Here is a 21,597-nt window from a genome sequence, read left to right as displayed (position 1 = left end):
ATAAACGCTATATGATAAGAATTCTGCTGTGTGGTGACAAAAATCAGAGTACAGAAATTTAGGAGAGATCCATTGTAATTTTAAGCTACTTAAACCTTTGGGCTGGAGAGGCTAGTAGTATGTATGTGAACCAAACCAAAACAAACCCTTGAAACCTTCCACAATCACATCCCTAAATATTTTAGGCATATTTAGGCATAATACATTTTTGATCATGCTCTATTATATACACATGCATATATTCCTAAGCTAAGAAGCTGATTTTAGATATAAAAAGGCACTAAAAATATAAACACAGCATATGCTTCAATTTCTCTCTCTCTCTCTCACTTGTATGTGTGTGTGTGTATGTTTTGGCAGAGAGAAGGGTTTTTTTTCCCATAACTTCACTAACTTCAGAAAATAAACACACTCACTCTAGAGAGGTTTAAGAATTATTTTTGATGAGGTGTGTTGCTACAAAAGTTAATTATGTAAGTAATAAACATGTGTCAAAAGGATTTCAAAAATGCTTAACAGAATCATAACTTATTGGTCTGACATAATTTGATTTTATATTGTCATGCACAGCTGTCAAAAATCATTTTCTTTTCGCATTGCAATGAATCAAATTATATTAGATGGAAATTATTGTAAGAGTCTTTGGTATTCATAAATAATGCATACAACAAAAATTGTCAACATTGTTTTAAATGGTATTTTTAATAGTGCTGGTACATCAGCAGTGTAACAGGCTGTTTGTTCTGAAGAACTACAGCGACAAAAGAAGATTAAATGTGGTTTATGGATTTCCATTTAATACAAACCTTGTTTCTTTTTTGTTTTTAATGAAATTATATCTATTAAAATAAACATGGCAAAATGAGAGCAGTAAATCAAAGAGAGTCAATCGAAACTTTCACAGTCCGTTCTCCTCTAAGCCATACACTTCCTTCAAAAAGTCTAAGTATCTAATGTATTTTGCAGGAATCGGTGATGGCATTCCCATCCAAACATCTTCACATTTCTGGGAAGAAAACAAAGAGGGACACGATTAGAGCCACATTTCAAAGTTCAGTTTTGAAATTTCAGTGCTAGATTGTTTTGGTTTTGTTGGTTTTGAGTCTTCCAATAAACTTTTGGTGAAGTCATTTCAGGGCTATATAGATGGATGGTGCAGTGGGCAAGAACACTTATACTGTTCTTGCAGAGCACCCATGTTTGGTTCCCAGCATACATACATGATAGCTTACAACTGCCTGTAACTCTAGCTCCAGAGGACCCAACACTTTCTGACCTTCATGGACCCATGCGTACATATGGTACACATACTTACCCTAGATACACACTCATACACACACACACACACACACACACACACACACACACACACACACACAGAGAGAGAGAGAGAGAGAGAGAGAGAGAGAGAGAGAGAGAGAGAGAGAGAGTATTCATTTAAAAATAAAAGAGTAGAGATTTGTACATTCTACTTAGGTATCAGAAGGACTTTGAGGAAGAACATATTCTTATTCTTAATTGTTTCCTTCCTGTATTGGAGTTCTATGTTCCCAATCTTTACCATGTAACTGTAGCCCCTTCCATGGAGAAAGAAGAGGAAGAAAGGATGGATGAGTGAAGGAGGAAGGGAAAGGAAAAGAAGAGAAGAAGAGGGGGGAGAGAAAGAGGAAATAGGAAAAGGAGTATTGTCCTATCCCTCTAAGAGGAACTCGACCACACGAATGGCGATGGCTTATGCATGGAAAATAGATGTGCTGGTTCCAGAATGACAAAAATGGAGAAGATCCAGCTCAATTTACAGCCATGAGCAAGGCCCAGCTGGCTGCCCTACAGACCCATAGACAAGAAAAATCACCTTGTCTTGTGAAACACTGAAATTCTGGGAGCTAGACAGCACTAATGCAGTGGCAGGTCCTTTCACACAGTATCGAGAAATCAAGTTTTTATAGCCAAGATGGTATTTCTATCAGCTACTTGGTTACTGTTTCTTCAAAACCATTAACAGTAGTAGGTTACTCACGGTAAGCTTAGGCCTAAGCTATTGTATATATACTTGATTGCTACAAAATACTGCTTTGTGTCAATAATGTACTGCATAAATGACAGGGGTCCCATAAAATTATGATGGCAGCCAGGATTGGTGCTACATACTTCTAACCTCAGTGCCTAGGAGGCTTAGGCAGATAGCTTGTGATTCTGAGATCAGCTAGTGCTACAGAGTGAGTTTCAGGCTAGCCTGAGCTATCTATCTATAGTGAAATATAAACAACAACAAAAACAAACAAATAAACAAAAATCCTTCTAAAACCTACACTCTCCTCAAATAAATCTAACAAAACAAGCAACAAGCCTTGGAGGATCATGACAAAGCTGATAAATTCTTACAGCTTAGTGCTAGTGTAGCACAAGACATAATTCACATGTGTACAGTAAGCAAATCAGACCCCTCTGCCAGTCAGATAAAAGTACAGCACAACTGCCTATCAATAAACGAGTTCTTGCTTGACTTGAAAAAAAAGTACAATACAATATAATTCACTTTTAAAAGATTTATTGAATTTATTTGTGAGTCACATACACATATCCATGACATGGAATACTTGTGAAGGTCAGAGGACAACTTGGGAAAATTGGTTTTCTCCTTCTATCATGTGGTTTCTGAGGATTGAACTCAGGTTGTCAGGCTTGCAGCAGCCCCATAATTTTGTGTTTATATGTCTTGACTGCATAACTTTCTCTTATGTTTGATCTTGTGTTATTTTATTCATTGTGGCCCTAGAACAACAGGCTATACCATATGTACTCAAATATAAATGTACCATGTAGTCTAGTATGTGCTATATTGCAACATTTCAGTTCATGTAAAGCTTACTCCAGGTATTTACAACAATGCAATCACTAATGGCATTAGTCAGAACATCACTTGTTCTTAAGTGATACTAAGTTTGTGTATATACACATACATACACACACAAACTTTTTGCATAAGCTGTAATGGTCAACTGTTAGTTCTAGCCATCGAGAAAGCCTACAACTGGTTCTACTGTCAAGGCTGTTCTATATACAATGTTCTATTTCATCATTTTACTTTTTCTTTTTTCAATGCTGGATTTCACCTTTGAGCCTCAAGCATGCTAGATAAGCACTAACTTATACCCATGGCTATAGGAAAGGTTCTAACCCTTCATTAGCACTCCATTAATATCCAGGTCACAAAGTGTCGCAGAAACATGGGGAATGGCTAGATGATACTATGTGATCATGTTCTAGAGGTAGACTGACACAGTGCAGCTAGAGCTTAGGATTATGGCAGCAGTTTAGCAGAGAGTTGAATCACCAAAGGGTGTTGTATACATAGTCAAAAGTATAAGTAAAGACCCAGAGACCTTAAAACCTCCTTGCAAGAAAGCGTGAGTAGCCCAGTTTGGTCCAGGGCATATAATGCAAAGTGGCAACAGGTGGTTGGAAATAGAAGCTAGGGTCAAACTTTAAGCCTTCTGCACTAGTTCATACCTGAGGGTATCATGAGAGGACGCTGCTGGTCAGTCATGGCCAGAATAACAACACTATTGTGATTGGAAATTGATTAGATAATTTGCTGGATGTTAGGAGAATGAAGTGTTAAATATACAAATCAGTTCTGTGGTAACTACAATAATCCTGGGGAGAGATGACTACGCCACAACCAGGAGGGCTGAAGCTGGGCTGCAAATCAGGAGTTATCTCAAAACAACTCTGAGCAGAATACCTACAAATCCAAGACTTGAAACTTGAAATGGTGGGAAAAGGAAGAGGGCAATGCTAGGCTTGAACTTAACCCTCTACACCTCAGAAGGTGACTACAAATATAAATAGATAAGTCGAAAATGATGAAGTCATACTGGTATAAGTTAAGCCCCAAATCCAGTATGACTGGTGTCCTTATACAAGGACGGTCATGGGAAAACTGACCTGTTGGAGACAAAGGCATGTTATGACAAAGGATGGTGTTACACAACTGTAAACCAAGAAACACCAAAAATGGATGGCAAACTGCCAAGAGCCAGGAGGACCTGTGGAAGGAGTCTGGTGAAGGCTTCAGAGGACCTGAAGCCTTGCCGCACATTGATTTTATACTATTGGTGTCCATGATTAGGGGATTATACACTCCATTGTGTGGAACCACCTAGTTTGTGGTACCTTGGGTACTTTGTTAGGTCAGCCCTGACAAACTAATGCAGGCAGAGGGGCTTTAAGAATTCTAAATTTAATATCTGACAATCTCAAATGACCACAACCCAGGTGGCTTTAAACAAGAGGAATGGATTCATACACAGTTTAGGAGTCCAGGAGTCCATAATCAAACTGTCAGCAGCACTGACTCATGTAACCATCTGACTGCTTCAGCTTCAAGCGATGCCACTGTCCTTTCAGTCCTTGCCTCTGCGTGGTGTTCTCTGTGTGTCTCTGAGTCTTCACATAACCATCTTCTTAGGATAGCAATCACTGAGTTTGGGATCTAATCCAATCTTCTATTGCCTCATTTTACCTCATGCAAATACCCTATTTCCAAATCAGGTCATATTCCAAGATTCTGGATAGACATCATTTTGAGGATTAGTAATTGTCAAGTTCATGTAATGTCAATAAGCAAAATAAGTAAAGTAGGATAGAAGGGATTTTTTTTAGTTATTTTAGGTGAATAACTTAATAACAAAATTGAACTTTATTTCATGTGCTCATGGGACATCAAGATAGAGTCTATGCTCAACCCTAAAGGGGACACCCATATTACACCCCTTCCTCTTATTACTGAGAGATCATTGAAGAAGAGGGGATGGAAAGACTGTAAGAATCAGAGGCAGCAGATGACTACAAGGAAATAGTGTTTTTCACAAACAATGGGGCACATTGTGCACATGAATGCACAGTGGTTGTGATAGCATGCACAAGACCTGGGCAAACTCAAGCCAGGCAGAATCTCAGCATGGAGAGGAGAGGTCAGCACAAAGTCTTACTCCTAGTTGAGGAGCTATTGACTGCTGACAGCTACTGGTAGCAAAAGAGTCTGTTTTCATTAAGGGTGTGGCCCCTGGTAGGTGGATTGCTCCAGGGAAGGCTACACATCCAAGAGTACATGGGCAATACAAATTTGACTTAATGATTTAAAAGAAGAAGACACATAGTTGAATGGACAGGGAAAAGAGGTAGATCTGGGAGGAGCTGGGGAAAGGATGAATATGATGAAAATACATTCTACAAAATTCTCAAAGACCTAATAAAAAATGCACACCAAAAAGAGAGGTCCTTGTAAATCCTGGGAAAATGGTTCCATGTAGCACAGAGTTAGAGTTCAGAACTATGTGAAAATTCCAGTGTCACTGGAATGTGGGTGATCTATCAAGCTATACCAATCAATAATTCTAATAATACTAATATAGAATCAGAAGAGCATCAAGTACTTGCATCTTTAACTAGGATACAAATCTGAATCTAAAAGATGAGTTATGAAAGTGAATTGCTTGCAGTTTTTGCAGGGTTGTGTCTCATACATACTTAGTGTTAGAGTAGTACCAGGGAATGTATTACATATTTATTACATGATAATAACTATTAAGTGTTTTATATGTATTACATTACTTGTCACAGAAAATCCCTAAGAGGTAGGTGTTACTGCGACACATGTTCACAGAAAAGGTAATTGAGGTATAGGATTAAGTAACTCCTCTGCAACCAAATCACCAGTCAGCAGGGGAAGAACTGAACTGTCTTTCAGCAATGAAGCTCTACTGGTATGCTTATGTATCATGCTACCTTCAAAACCATGCAATAGAGTGGGCCTATTCACAAGCAGCTGGTTCTCATCCTACATAGTGACTTTTGGTCCTACCATTTTCACTAAGAAAAGTTAAGTAGAAAACAATATAGTTCTTAAACAAAACAAAAACAACTTCATTTTAATTAAGTATGGGGCTGGGGTTAGGTGCACAGGAGTGCAGGCACCTTAGGAGGCCAGAGGGCATTGGATCTCCTGGAGCTGTAGTTATAGGCAGGGGTCAACTGACTTCCATGGGTGCTGTGAATCAACTTGGGTCCACTGTAAGAGCAATATATGCAGTTAAATTCTGAACTATCTCTCTGGCCCCTAATAATGTGGCTCTCAAAGTGATACTTCTGCCTCAAAAATGCCACCTGTGAGGTAGAGCCCAATCCACCAAATGGCAGTCTGAAGGAAGTTGATACTTCAGAGAGATAATGGTAACACTGATTCAAAAGGGTCTTCTGTATAGTCCATACCACATGGACTTTGGTGACATGTCTTTCCTCATACCAAAAATTAGGAAGTCATTCTAGATATAGTGAACATGGTATTTTAATCAATGAAAGCTGAGCTCAATAAGCCATTCAACTCCAATATTCAATACATTCTCAAAAGTTTCTTAAAATTCAAACCAATGTCTGTTCTTAGGTGGCATTTTAGAATTTAATCTAAGCACAGAGAAATGGTAAAAACATATATATTCAAAATCATTATCCCCTCATGGGATTTTTTTAAAATAACAATTTAATAAAAAAATAAAACACATTATGTCACTCATGTAACTATGATGGGCTTACTACAGGAACACTCATAAAACAGGTCAGTATTAATGATCCTCATCTTTTAAATTTTATTTATTTTTATTCTTATGTGCATTGGTGCTTTGCCTGCATGTATGTCTGTGTGAGGGTACTGTGTGTCACTGCCAGATCCCCTGGAAGTGACAATTGCGAGCTGCCATGTGGGTGCTAGGGATTGAACCCTGGTCCTCTGGGAGAACAGTTCTTAACTGCTGAACCATCTCTCCAGCCCCCTCTCTCATCTTTATTAGGTACAAAAAGTGACTGTTGTTTATATTGTTTTAGCATGGAATTATGATTTATATGCTACAAATAAAAGAGAAAATGATAAGAATTTATACTGGAATAATAACTCAAAAATTTAGATATGAGAACCAAATTTATTAGCAACAGGATGTCAGGCAAAATGAAACAAGTAAATAGCCAGATTTCAAAGAGGGGTAATTTAAGGCAAAAAGGTAACAGCAGTCCATTTCTTTACATCTTGACCACTTTGAACCCTAAGACCTCCTGCAGTGCTTTTCGGACTTTTGCCATCATGCTGCATTCTTTGTTTCCGTTCAACACCATTTCCCACCATCATCATTTCTTTTTGTCCTTTGTTAGCTATCCCTAGGTTCCTGGTTGGAGTGACTTCTACTAAATGCCACAGAGACATATGCAGTGTCCAATGGAGTAGGATCCATCCACTGCCACCCACCAATTTTAGGGAGATTTTTTTCAGGTGTCATTTGAAAATGGACTAAGGGATCAAATTTGGGATGGAAAGAGGGTTGGATGCAGGGATGTTTTCAAATACCCAGGCAATGGGATTGGGGTTATCAAAGCAGCAGAAGGACAGGCATCTCTTCCTTTATAATTTTGTCTACACTCAGGCACATGGCTGCTCCTGTTTTTTGTTTTGATTTTTTTCCTTGAAGAAGAGGTTTAGGAGTATCTAAGAAACCCCCAAACTAGCACTGACCTATTGTTCTCCTATTGTTCTTCCTAATAAATTTGCAAGCATTCCAAACATAGGAGTTTTATGAAAATCTAGGTATTGAGTTAAAATATTGACTTTATATTCACTCTAAATTAGTCAGTGCAAACTACAGATTGCACAGTAAACTTTTAATGTTGTTTATTGCCCGCAGAGGATGGGACCCTGGCCTTGCACATGTTACAAAAGTGCTCTATACCATGGAGCCACACTCCCAGCCCATGCAAGTGAACTGAACAGGGGAATAACTGTATGCAAGTGGTAATCCTATGACAGAAAGAGGGCTCATCTGCAGACAATGGTGCCTCCCATTCCAGATGAGGACATGTCTGCTTGTGTCTCTGGAAGACAGGATCCTGACAGCACATGTTTAGAATCTTAAGTATGTGTCACAGGCTTTGCCAATGCCCCTTTCTTGCCTCTTACCCTTTCCAATCTGGCTCCCACCAGCCTGACTTCCAACTGCCAGCATCTCTATTCCTTTGACCCAAGCTTCTTATTGGCTTCGGAGGCTTACTTTGGCTGCCCCTGTGGCAAGCAGCAAGTGCCAGGGAATTATTTCCTTTCCTTTATGTTCAAGAGCTGCCCTCAAGTAATGACTGTCTAAAGGAGACTGACAGAGTAATACTGTAGCTTCCTTGCACTTTAGGCAGGATAATTCTGAGGTATATGTTTCTGTTAGATCCTAGCATTTCCCAGTAGCATTAAGCAATAGCCATCTCTATATGTAACTGGTTTAATAATACACTTTTAAATAATTCCTTCTCTTCCTTTGTCACTCTAATTCTTTCTGGGTATTTAATTCCGCGCTCCTGCCCCAACTACTTAACAGCCAAATCCTTATCTCCACCTCTGCTTCTAAATGCAAAAAGCAGTTTTATGTTTATCAGAGTTAAGAACATGTATATGAGAGTCTCCAACACATCTTGAAATAAAGCAACTTCCAGGAAAACAGTGGATGAATCCAGTCTCCAAGGTGATTTACAGACAAAATGAGAGACAACGCTCAAATCTCACAATGAAACTTAATGTAATCTGGAACATTCAATAGTATGTGCCATATAGCATTTTCTGCTAGAAGGAAGAGCTATGGAACACAAAGTGAAACTCGGTGACAGAAAAATCACAAATCTAAAATGGCTGAGAATCACTGTCTCTAAGAGAGCCCTATAACATATTCCAAGCTGGCTGTCACTAGAGCCACTTAGGATGTCAAAGAAGTTAGCAGGAAATTACTTATTCATCAATGGTGAAAACTGTAGCTGCTGAGATCTCTCTCTCTCTCTCTCTCTTCTCTCTCTCTCTCTCTCTCTCTCAGTGTGTGGTGTGTGTGTGTGTGTGTGGTGTGTGTGTCTGACATATATCACAACACCCTGAAATGAGAAATGGAGATGGCAATAGATGAAAACCCAGTAAACAGCAGCTGCCCAGTGGGAAGAACAAAGCTGTATGTGAACTAATAGGCCCTGGATGAATTTGCTTTGACATTTTTAAAGGAAATTTAATTGGATTATGTTGTCTTCTTCTATCTTCAAAATGTCTCCTCCAGTAGTGGCCGCCAGATGCACGAGGGGAAAAGATTGGGAGCCAATTAAACCCCATGCTTCACTGCAGTGGGGTTATTTGATTCTTCCCAAATGTGAGGCGGAGAGAGTCACGTGAGTGTTTTACCATGTTACTCCCCTGCAGTGTCTTAGAAAAGCATAGTTTCCTTTTCCTTTTCAGATATGGTACATATCTACAAATATGTAGACAGCCCAGTACCATACATAATAATTTTTTTTTCCTTTCCTTCTCCCCCTTTTCTCTTTCTTTCTTTTCTTTTGGATTATCTGCCCTCTAATAAGTGCTACACAGCCTTAGAAATAATCACATTAGGTACAAAACCATAAAAGCAATTAAATTTTAGCAAATCAAATGGAAGTTCATTTTGAAAAGAAGATTTTCTAAGTACTTCTTGAGCCAATCAAGAGCATCCTGACAACAAGAGAAAAAGTTCATGTATGAAGTTAGATTCACTAATAGTCCTCTCCCTTTGGGTCTCCTTAATGCCAGTATCTTATAACTGCTTCCCTTTGACTGAGCTGTATCTATATCTGAGCTGCACATGGGTGTGGCTGCCTTCCAAGCAGCGACACTTTCCTTGAAAATGCATTCAAGGCAAAATGAGACATGGGCTCTTTGCAAAGTTTAGTGATGGGTTTGCTATGCATAACTACTATCTGAGAGCAAGCACAATAGAATTCAAGTAAATGTCATTCAACACTTTATATCATATCATAGCAAATTTCACAAAATATCATTTCCTACTAGGCTATTGTTGGGTGTTAGACAATTAGCATGTTTTTACTAGTTATTTTTAACATAATGAGAACAGATATTAACCCTATATTTCAATTGTTAAATTTTAACACAAGCATTAGAAATGACGTTGAAAATGTTATCAAAAAAAGAGAGAAAAACATGCCAGGCATGGTGGTGTATACTTTTAATCCCAGCACTCAGGAGGCAGAGGCTGACTATGAGTTCTGAGGTCAGCCTAATCTGAATAGGGAAACCCTCTTTAAAGCAAAAAACAACACAAAACAAAACAAAACAAAAAACAGTTGGAGCCATCCTCTGACAATATATTCTTTATTTTTAGGAATCTCTAAATCTTAGTTATCTACAAAATAGTAATGATACTTATCTGGCAAGGTTTGGGGGGGGGGACAATAAAATGTCACAGAAGACGCCAAAAGGAGATCCTTAACAAGTGGGATATCCAAAGACATATTCCAAGGTACACCCAACCTCTTACTTCCTATTGTCAAGATCATACATCATCCTGCCATGGGGGGGGGGCGTGCTTTGAGTGAACTGCTAATGTTTCCGCTGTTACAATACTTATAAAATGAACCCGTGTCCAACATTTCTCACAAATGTCAAAAGATAAGACACCAATTACATTATGCAGGTAACAAAATTTATACAAGAACTGATTGAGTGTCATCGTATAAAATGTGACTTATGAGATTAATCAGACAGGCTCTAAATTATGAGAGCTAGACTGCTAGTTTCTAACTACTATCTGAAAGCAAGCACAATAGAATAGAAAGCGGGGCCTCCAGGCTATGATAGCACTTTGGGCAACATTTGGGCCATAGTCAGTCACCACTGAGTGGCTAGGCAGAAGAATAATAAAGGGAGCAGTACTCCCCTCTCCCAACCAGGCTACAGGCAAGTGGCTGTGGGCCACAGCCAGCAGTCATGATGGTTGATGATACTCAACTTGCATCTATCCAAGCAGGAACAGCTTCTCACTATAGGAGATTAGAGCTAATCATAGCTCAACTAGCTATAATAAGGTTTGCTTATTTGTTGCTGGGCCCTACTTGTATTAACTGAGGCCACTTGATTATCATGTGTAGAGAGGGCAAATCTGACTCCGGAGGACTGGTCTTGACACCCAATATGACCAAGCTACAGAAGCCATTAGTCTAGAATAAAGCTTTAGATCTGGCTAAGAGGCTTGCTCTCCTAAGCAAAACTCTTTATTCTGGTAACAGGCTGGACTGGGTCATCCTCCATTTGCCCCTAAGACCTTACATTCACCCGACTCTGCCCTGGGAGGCAGAGACATAAGGATCACACCACTGAGCTCTTACGTTCTTTGGCTTCAAGGTGGGGTCTGCCAATGAGAGGTGGTGTCAGATGGTGGGAAAGTAAGTTGACAGAGGTCAGCATGGTGATTTCCTCCCCTTGTCCTTCCTCTGTCTGTTGGACCATGGTTTGGTGGTGCCTACAGTGGGATAGTGCATATACCTCTCTTCCTGAAGCTCTAGTTCTAGCTGTCCTCAAGTAACACTGGTTCCTGCATGCTTCTCTACGCCTAGGCATGATGACGCCTTTGCCCTCTTGCTAGTACCAAACTCGCTTGTTTGCGTCCTTTGACCCTATCTATACTTCTGTCAATAGTCCCTATGTTAAATCAACCCCAAAGAAGCTTGCGAGCTAGTCAAAATGGGTCCTTCTGATTGCTGACTGCTGCTAACTTCTGGATGCCTTGTTGGAATTCCTAGATACCTCATCTGTCCAATCCTATATCTTAGGTACCAGATCATGTACTATTCAGGCTCTAGTTAGCTACAGCTACTAGTCTTGTGTTTGCCCTTTGTCCCCTCTCTGTCTATCCCATGCACTGAAGTTAATCAGGCAAGAATAAAGAAGTGTCCCAAACTCCTATCCAAACCGTCATTGTGATGGCTAGTGTTAAGGACTTGATGGAATGTAGGCATGGGCCCCTGGGCATGCCTATGGTGGAAAACTTGATTAATTTACTAAGGAATGAAGACCTACCCACTCTGAGTGATACCATCCTCTGGCTTGGATCTTAGTTCTGTATAAGTGGAGAGAGGTAGAGCTGAGCAGCAGAGAGAGGAAACAGGTGCAGCAGTATTTGGTCATCACTATGCTTTGGTTTGTGGATGTGATCTGACCAGCTGTTTCAAGCACATGCTGCTTTGATTTCCTCTACAATCCAGAATAAGTCTTTTCTAACTGAAATTACTTTTATCAGAGTATTTTGTCACAGTAACAAGAGAGACACCTAAGACATCATATCAATCAACAATGATACCATTTAACAATACAGACATTAAGACTTACTCAGCTTCCATCGGTCAAGAAGACATTTTTTTTTAAAAAAAAAAATATGATGTTCTTGCAGGGAAGAAATAATGCTGAGGAAAACACTCAACTTAGGATAAAAACAGCTAGATTCTGAATGGTGGTTGGTCTGATAACCTCTCAAGAGCTATCCACATCATTCTCTGGAAGTTAGCAAAAGCCAGCTAACTGCCCAGCTCATATACTAGAGGAAGTGAGCAGTTTCTTGACCCCAGGAGTCCACCCAGACCCTATTTCCACACAAGTGCTCAGCCTACCATTAGTTGATTTAAACCTCATCACTTCAAACTCAACTGGGATACAACCTCCATTTTATTTTATTTTGTTTTATTTTTTTACTTTAAAAAAATATTCATTTTACATACCAACCACAGATCCCTCTCTCATCTCTCCTCCTACTACCCCCAGCCTCCCCTGCTCCTCTCCTCCTACTACTCCCATCCCCTCCTCCAAAAAGGGTAAGGCCTGCCATGGGGAGTCAGTAAAAGCCTGGGACATTCAGTTGAGGCAGGACCCAGTCCCCCACCCCCTCCTGCATCAAAGGTTAGCAAGGTGTCCTACCATAATGGGCTCTAGAAAGCCAGCTCATACACCAGGAATAGATCCTGATCCCACTGCCAGGGGCCCCTCAAACAGATCAAGCTATACACAACTGTCTCCTGTATGCAGAGGGCCTAGTCCAGTCTCATGCAAGTTCCACAGCTGTCCACAGTCCACATTTTATAAACAAAAGCAACACCTAACATTTAAGCTCTCACTAATGTTGCAAGCACCCAATGCATACCAACATAATCCTCACAACAACCTTAATGGAAGGAATACTTTTATCTCCTTTTTCTTTGAAATGGAAAAAAGGTTGAAAAACTTGTACACAGTCACTAAGATGAAGGTGGAACAAAAATTTGAACTCAAGTCTATGGCATCTTACTTTCTATCCTATCTAAAGCCCTTTAGATCCAGGGCTCAGAAACAGTGCCAGGTGACAGAGCTTGTAAGTGATGACATCGTGGGGGCATAACTAAGGAACCTACACATTTTTGGTCTTCCCATACAGGGTGGTGGTCCTCCTGTGGGGAATGAAATCAATTTAATGACTCAGGAACAACATTCAAACAGGAGAAAAAAGAGATGGGGGAGGGAGAAGAGAAAAGAAAAAAGAAAGAGGGAGAGGAGAAAATTAAGAAAGGAAAAGATGATCTACCATATGTAGTTAAAATAGTATGCTTCCATGAAACTTTTGTTCCATTATAATGTGCATGCTAAGTTGTTGTGGAAAAATGTCTTTCTAACCAGATTATAGCACAAAAGGTGATTAAATTATATCCCAGCTTAATAATCATCAGGAAAATAAAAATTAAAGGTAACAAGATATCACATTTTCAGAGGCAAAAATGTGTAGAAACAATCTGTATGCCTATAAACAGGGAAATGATTGAATCAATTGTTATATATGCATACTATACCTATTAAAGAATGACTTAGGTCTATCCATACTTAACTGGAGTAATTCTCCATGATTAAATAGGAAAAGCACTGCAGATAAATAAATACATGTGGTATGACCACATTTCTGAATCATCAATGATGAAATATCTAACACAGTTGATTGGGTGGCAGACTGGAAGGACGAAGGAAAAAAAGAAGAGTAGACAGTAAGAAAAGAACAAGAAAATTTGTCAATCAGGAAAAATAGGGACACATACCATTTGGAAGTCCTTAGGAAAAAGAATATTTGCACAACCAAAGTAAGTGGCAAATAATCCAATAAAGTGACTACCTCATCCCTCAGAATCTCAAATAGATGGGTTACAGGATACCCCACCCATAACACAGAAATCCATGAATGCCTAAGTCCCTTATATAGAGAGTGGTATGGTGTTTACATAGAACCTACACACACACACACACACACACACACACACACACACACACACACACACACACTTACACACACATTCAAGATTTTTAAAAAATGATTTATTTTTATGTGTATGGGTGTTTTGCCTGTGTGTATGCATGTATGTGTACCACATGTGGGCCTGGTACCCAGGGATGTCAGCAGAGAACTGGAGTTACAGATGGTTGTGAACTACCAGCTGGATGCTGAGAACCAAACCTAGGTCCACTGCAAGAGCTGCAAGTGAGCTTAACCACTAAGCCATCTGTCCGGTTCCCTCCCATACACTTAGATACCTTATCCCTAATCAAATGTAAATTCAATGAAAAACAATTGCATTATACTTAGAAAAAACTGACAAGGGAAAATTATTTGCTAATGTTCAATGTAGACACAATTTTTTTCTTTATTATTTTTTTTCAGGTGTAATTGGTTGAGGCTACAGATGTAGAATATGTGGGTATGGGGGATTGACTATTTACAATTGTGGGGTAGATTTAGGAACTCCCATTCCCCCTCCCCCTGAAAAAAAACAAAGAAACAGGAAATCTTCCAGTTTCCATAGAGTGTTAATAGCAAAGGACCAGTGCAAACCACTGAGTTGAAGAAGCACGCGAGAACAGTTACTGCAACCAGGAGTGGGCAGTTATAGTAACCTCTGAGAAGGTGCTATGCATCTAGAGGATGTGACTGGCAGGGAGGGAGATGATTTCCCCACCTCTCACCCTTCCCTTCCTTGCCAGTGCATCTCTCTGGCTATGCAACTGAAGGTGCTTAAGGGCAAGGGGACCAATGGATACAGCCTAAGGTCAGGCCCAGGGACGACTAAGTAGGCTCAGTATAATGGAAGCTGTCTTAGTGAGACAAATGCATGATAGCCAACACAGAATAGGAAAATATTTTATGGAAAGGTAGAATACTGACCACACCCCTCATTATTCCAGGTTACCAGGGCAAATGACAGTACTGATTTCCTTAGACTGGTTGACTTATTACAGTATCTCCAACAATACTTATATTAAAAAGACAAATTTTCTTTTTATGGGATGTGGCCACATGTAAAAGACACTAAGGAACAAACTCAGCACCTTGTGATTTCTCAACACATATTCTGCCACTGTGCTATACCCTCAGCCAATGTTTTTCACATTTATTCTTTGCAGTAGAACAGATCTAAATTAAAATTATGGCTTTACCATATACTTGCTGTTTCCAAACATCCTCATCTCTGAAATAGGAATGAAAGTATCTACCTCCTCAAGTTTCTAGAAGGAGTAGACAAGCTAAGAGCTTTTGAGATCTCAGACTAGTAGTTGGTATATAGTAATGGGACAACAAGAGCTTCCTAGTGGACCTACCTGCCAATGGGACATCAAAGAACTTCACAGTTGGTTTGCCTGTCTCCACCCCTAGCTCCATGAAAGGGGCACACCTGATCATGCTGTTTTCTTACTTATAATTTTTTAATAGTACATCTTAAAATGTGTTTTAAATGAGGCTAGAGTTATAGCTTAGTGTTTGCCTAGTATGATTGACTTGAACTCAATCTCCAGCCCTGGGTTTGATCCCAGGTTACTGAAAAAAGTAACAAATAGTTAAGAAAAATTTAGTGAGCCCAGTGTGTGTGGTGGTGCATGACTATAATCCCAGCACTTGGGAGGTGGAAGCAGGAAGATCAGGAGTTCAAGGCCATTCTCAGATACATATTGAGCTTGGGTTACATGGCAGCCTGATTTTTTTCTTCTTAATTTAATGCTTGTATTGGAAATACTAATTGTCATTATTCAATTACTGTACACATATATCAAATTACCATACCATATTGCATAAATGAGTACAATTAAAATATTTTTAAAAACAGAAATAAAAATACTTATTAGTGGCCTCCAGTTGTTCCAGAATAATATTCAAACATCACCCACCCTTGCAGGCACCTCCAACCTTATCCTTCTCCACTCTTCCCCACGGGCCTTTACTCCAACCACAGCAACTCCTCCAGTGTCAAGCTGCCCCAGGTCCCAGAGCACTCTTAGTAATGTCTTTGCCATACTGCCATGTCATATTACTTTCCTACTTTACTAACTCTCACTATTCATCTCTGAAATATCAAATGAGACCTTCTCAAGACTATGCGTTATTCCTCTTCCTGATTTAGAAGTAGCTATTTTCATTTCACAGTATCCTATGCAAGCCATATGCATCAAGTCAAACCCCAAATCATGAGTGTACTGATTCCACATCAGGAATAGGCTCCTTCAAAGGAAGCAGTTATCCTTGAATGCCAGCACAAAGCCGAGAACATGCTGAGAATGGATCCTTAACCTTCATTTATCTGAAGGTTATGTCTATGAGTGAATGAGGTTTGAAACTTAATTCACATGATGTCATTCAGATAAGTAAGCAGAAGAGCCAGATTTCAATACCGCCTCTGTTGACCACAATGGCCAATACTGTCCCTCAATCAACTGGAAGTTCTAAGGTTTTCCCTGACACTCCAGAGAAGCTGTATGCTTGAGAGGCCTACTGCCAGAGGCACTAGGCAAGCTCAGGCCAGAATGCGCTGGTCAGCAGAGACAGAATAAATCCTTCTTTCCTGGGATTATCAACCATATGACATTTGCTTTATCAAGGGGCTTTCCCAAGAAAATAAATTTCTGGAGCATGTTACAAGCTACCATGCACCCACACACTCCTTAAAAACAATTGAGGTGATCTTAGAGAATGCAGATAATTCCACAATGCTGAGGCCCCCATCTGAGCACAGGAACTTTGTTTCTCCTAACCAAGCATTTTTCTATTGAATTTTTCTTTTCAAATTGGTTCCACCAGAAAATGAATCTCCATACACTATTGTTTCACACATGGTAAACCTGCACACAAAGCCACAGATATACTGAGGGTTCCTGACATAGATACCATCTAAGATTTGCCACTATGGATTAGGATGATATTACCAGAATCCCATGATAAGAGTGTTTATATCTATTTATAATTGTAACCTATTATCCTATTTTCTATATAATTGGATGCAATTGAGGCTAAAAACTATTCAACTGCAAAAGAAAAGTCCTGTTCTTCTAGAGCAGATGTTTGCTCAACATGGAAAGTGAATTAGCCTTCAACAGAAATACCCCAAAAAATACTTTTTCCAAAAACAATGATATTGCTACATTCCACTGGAAAATAATTTAAAGATATAACATGTTAAAAATATAAAGGAGGTATCCCTAGCTGATTTCTAAAATAAGCATAAAATTTACCTCTTTAAGGTATGGTGGGGATTGCATTTCAGGTGTTGGATTCATTCTCCAGTTCAGGATAGAAAAAAATAACTCGTAATTTATTTGTTGTTCTTTGTCTTCAAACCTGAAAGCATATAATTTGACTCAATCTGCAGAATTTAGAACCACAATTCCAGCTTATATTGTACCTTAAAACATATTATCATGTACGCTTCAGTAGCTAATGTTATCATCATTACCTATTAGTTGATTATCTACTTCTGACCCTCTCAGAATAGTTCTTTGAAAGCAAAAATCTCACCTATCTGATTTTTCAGTGGTAGTGGTTGGCAGAAGTTCAATAAACATCCTATGTGCTGCCGGGCGGTGGTGGCGCACGCCTTTAATCCCAGCACTCGGGAGGCAGAGCCAGGTGGATCATTGTGAGTTCGAGGCCAACCTGGACTACCAAGTGAGTTCCAGGAAAGGCGCAAAGCTACACAGAGAAACCCTGTCTCGAAAAAACAAAAAACAAAAACAAAAACATCCTATGTGCTTACCAAACAAAATTTGGTAGCTAAGACCACCACTGCCTTTTGTTCAGAATATTTGAAGGCCTTTTTATTTTAGTGGTTGATATATGTCAACAAAATAAAATGCTCTTGTTGTTCTTAAATTATATACCATTTAAATGTTTAAGACAAGCCTGGATTAATTTTGTCTACTAGTATATTTTAAAGAAAAGTAAAAAGCATCTTTATTACTATCATGTAGCCATTAAAAGACATCATTTAGGTCCATATTAGAAGTGACAGAATTCATCCTCAACTTTACATAACAGAATTTTGATCACTGAGAGGATAATTTCAACATAATTGTTGTAATGACTCAAATAGTAACTACTTCTTGATGTAATACCTCAAGCCATTTTTCCTGAATTTGGCCATATCCTAACAAATTTTCAGGCAAATTCATCTCCTTATACCAATATTTAGGGAAATTACAAAGGTATCAAAAAATATTATTCCAAGCACCCTGCTCCAGGATTCCAGCCTTAAAATACATGTGTACAATTAGTCAAAAGATGTTTCTCTTTTCTTTCCAAAGTGTTAAGAAAATAATAGCTAGTATTTACAAATTCATAAAAATTCACAGAACCCAAAAGATCATAAGCTGGAGTAATATAGATTTCATCCATCTAAACAGAGTGGAATAAACAAAGTTATCAGAACACAGGAAATGGAATTCTGTAATTCTTTTGTGTACATTTTCTTTGGCCAAGAATTCTGGGATACAACTCCAATATGTTGCCCCCTACCACTGTTTATCCTTTGAATTTTGGCTCACTTATCAGTTCAACTCTTTTAAAGGACAGTCTCTGTTTATGAGCATATTTATAGTCAAAATGTGGGACCATTATGTCTTTTGTTTGTGTCTGTTTCTGGGGAACAACGAAAACTCAACTAAAGATGTTTGGTGAGAAGTGTTCCATTATTAGCAGAGAGTCTTAAAGAATACATTTCTTAATATTCTGAGTGGGACTGGAGGTCAGAGAAGGAGAACATACAGAATCTTTGACTTTTATTCTGAGGAAATATAAGAGCTACTGGAGTATATTCTACAAAAAAGTTACTTATAGGACCTGCAATATTCTGAATGATCAGGTCCTTCCCAAATTTGTACTCTGAAACTTAAGCATCAAGGTAATGATATTAGGAAGTAAGATGTGTATAGATCATAGGGCAAAGCCTTCCTGAAATCAGTCTACAAGAGCACATCATGGTAGCACGTCTGTAATTTCAGCACTCAAAAGGGAAATAATGGTGATAGAGTTTGGAGTTTGAGGCAATCTTGGGCTACATAGTAACACCCTGTCTTGAACTACCAGAAATAGATATGAAAATAGGATAGAAGGGAAGAAACCACAGAGAACTTCCTTGCTCCTGCCATGTGTGGGCACAGCATGAAGAAGCCATTCAAAAAGCAGGTGAGGGTTCTCAACCAGACATTCAATGTGTTAGCATTTTTCTTTTCTTTTCTTTTCTTTTAATTTCTCACCTGCCAGAATTGTAAGAAGTAGTTTTAGTCTATGGTGTATTTTTGTAGTAGCCTAACAAGACGAAAAATAGGCCATAACATATATTCAAAGCTTATTCTAATTGTCTAACAGATATGAGTAAAACACTGGGAGCACCATAGAAGTGGCAGGAGTAGTTAGTGATCTCTTTCAAGTAGTCCAGATAGGTATGATGGTAGTTTAGACAAAGGTGGTAACAGTGAGGAACTGTCAATCCTGAATGCATTTCAAAAGTAGACTTCCTGAAAGACTACACACATGCACATACACACACATAATATTTGAGAGTATAGACACAAACACACACATACACTATAGTGATGGGGAGGTAGGTTTGAAGATTATTTGAAGCCTTCTGATTGAGCAACTGGCTAGACAGGGCTACAAGAGGGAGGCAAGACCCAGAGTTTAGTTTTAGATATGCTGCTCTATTTAGAGAAGATTTTTTTAAACTTCTTTTATTTATGTGCATGTGTGTATGTGTGTGCCTGTGTGACAGTGTAACACATGTATGTGTATCCATGGATGCCAAAAGAGGGTATCAGATTCTCTGGAACTAGAGCTATAAGCAGATGTGAGCTCCCCAACATGAATGTTGATAAACAAACTCAGGTCCTCTGGAAGAGCAGCAAGTACTCTCAACTGCTGAGCTATGGCTCAGATTAGATACAATACTTTTCAATGAGAAGTGAGAAACAGAGACAATGAGTCTGAAGATCAAAGAGGAGGTCTCTTTGATATGGGAGTCATTTGCTATATAGATGATATTTCAAAGGTACAAGACTGGGAAACCGGATGAAATCATCAATGAAATAATTGTTTCTATTTGTTCTTACAGATGAGAGTGTGATTGTCAGGAAATGCCCACAACATGAATTCCAGAGGACACTTATTCAACCCTAGAGTTTAGAATCATAGTAGTTCACTAATTTTGGAACCAGTCAATATCCTTACCAAATAGATCTAGGGTCACATCCAACTTCACTCCTCACATACATAATCTACTGAGCAGTCCTGTGAGTTAAATCTACCTCAGCATATTACAAATCTACCTAATCTCTGACGATCTCTTTCACTCCTCTTCAATCTAAACCACTTTCACCACTCACTAAAATTATAGCAACTGTTTCTCATCTTGCGCTTATTCCTCCTATCTACTCTTCCATTGCACCCTCCCTCAGAGAACTCACTCTGAAATATAGAGCCATTCTGTTACTTCCTTGCTTGAAATCCTCCAGTGGCTTCCCATTGGATTCAGAATACAACCTAAGATCTTTAGCCAGGTATACAAGAACCAACTTAATTTGGCCATTGCTGGCATTTCTGATCACAAATGTCACCTGAAAACTCGCTCCCTGTCTGGTATTTTAGGTCTGCTGGCCTTCTGCTTCGCTGATCATGCTAAGATTGCCCCCCAGAAATGCAAGGCATTTGTAACTTCTGCTTTTTTTTGTCTGTGTAAATTCAGTTCAAATAACTGCTTCCATAGGAAAGTCTTTCTGAAATGTATCTTAGCTGAAGCCCTTTTCCTGAATTTGCATTTACCTTGGATTTGCATTTGCACTTAGAAAATTTTTGAGAAGTTACTATGCGAAGATCTATTAGATTTTTGCATAACTAATTTTGATATTTGTTCATGTTTCCTGTTCATCTCCTAACTGCACCCCTCCTTTCCAGCCCACCTCTTATGTAAGACTCAACACATCTAATTATTTACCTATTTAGAAGGATATTTGTGAAGGGTATTTTTGAATCAAGTGATAATAAGGATCAAAAATGATAATAAATAAAAGTGTACACATCTCAGATACATATGAAAAAAATTGTAAAGAAATGAAAAGCTTCATCTTTCCCAAGTCCCAGAGCCAGGCGTAAAGACAGAGTTAGTTAATGTGGTAAAATACTCCAAGGTTTCCTTTCTAGTTCTTTCTCAGAAGACCTTTGTGTATGTGAGAATACCCCAAAGGGTTGAAGGGGGAAAAACAAACTTTCAATTTAAAGAGATAAGGCTGGCTGAAGCTACTGGGAAGAATATTTTGTTCTTGGGAAGTATTCAGTGAATAAGGCTGGATCAACACATTTTTTTCTCTCTCTTATATACTAATTCTCCCCTTTTACCTATAAGGAAATAAAAACAGGAATACAAAAGGAATAT

The 21,597-nt window shown here is 38.9% G+C and overlaps 1 protein-coding gene across 1 annotated transcript in view; it reads right to left on the bottom strand.

Annotated features, from left to right (window-relative positions):
- Positions 1-432: 432 nt before the first annotated feature.
- Efhc2 (EF-hand domain containing 2) overlaps positions 433-21,597 on the bottom strand; it is a 180,014-nt gene continuing 158,849 nt past the window's right edge. The window contains exons 14-15 of the mRNA XM_028875896.2: positions 17,405-17,510; positions 433-1,006 (exon numbers count right to left, since the gene is read on the bottom strand). Coding sequence (XP_028731729.1) covers positions 899-1,006; positions 17,405-17,510 — 214 coding nt within the window. The 3' untranslated portion in view covers positions 433-898. The remainder of the gene's footprint in view (positions 1,007-17,404; positions 17,511-21,597) is intronic.

The sequence above is a fragment of the Peromyscus leucopus genome, chromosome X (assembly GCF_004664715.2).
Source record: "Peromyscus leucopus breed LL Stock chromosome X, UCI_PerLeu_2.1, whole genome shotgun sequence".
NCBI classification, from domain to species: Eukaryota; Metazoa; Chordata; class Mammalia; order Rodentia; family Cricetidae; genus Peromyscus; species Peromyscus leucopus.
The sequence above is the reverse complement of the archived record's forward strand: the minus strand, read 5'-3'. Positions and strand labels throughout refer to the sequence as shown.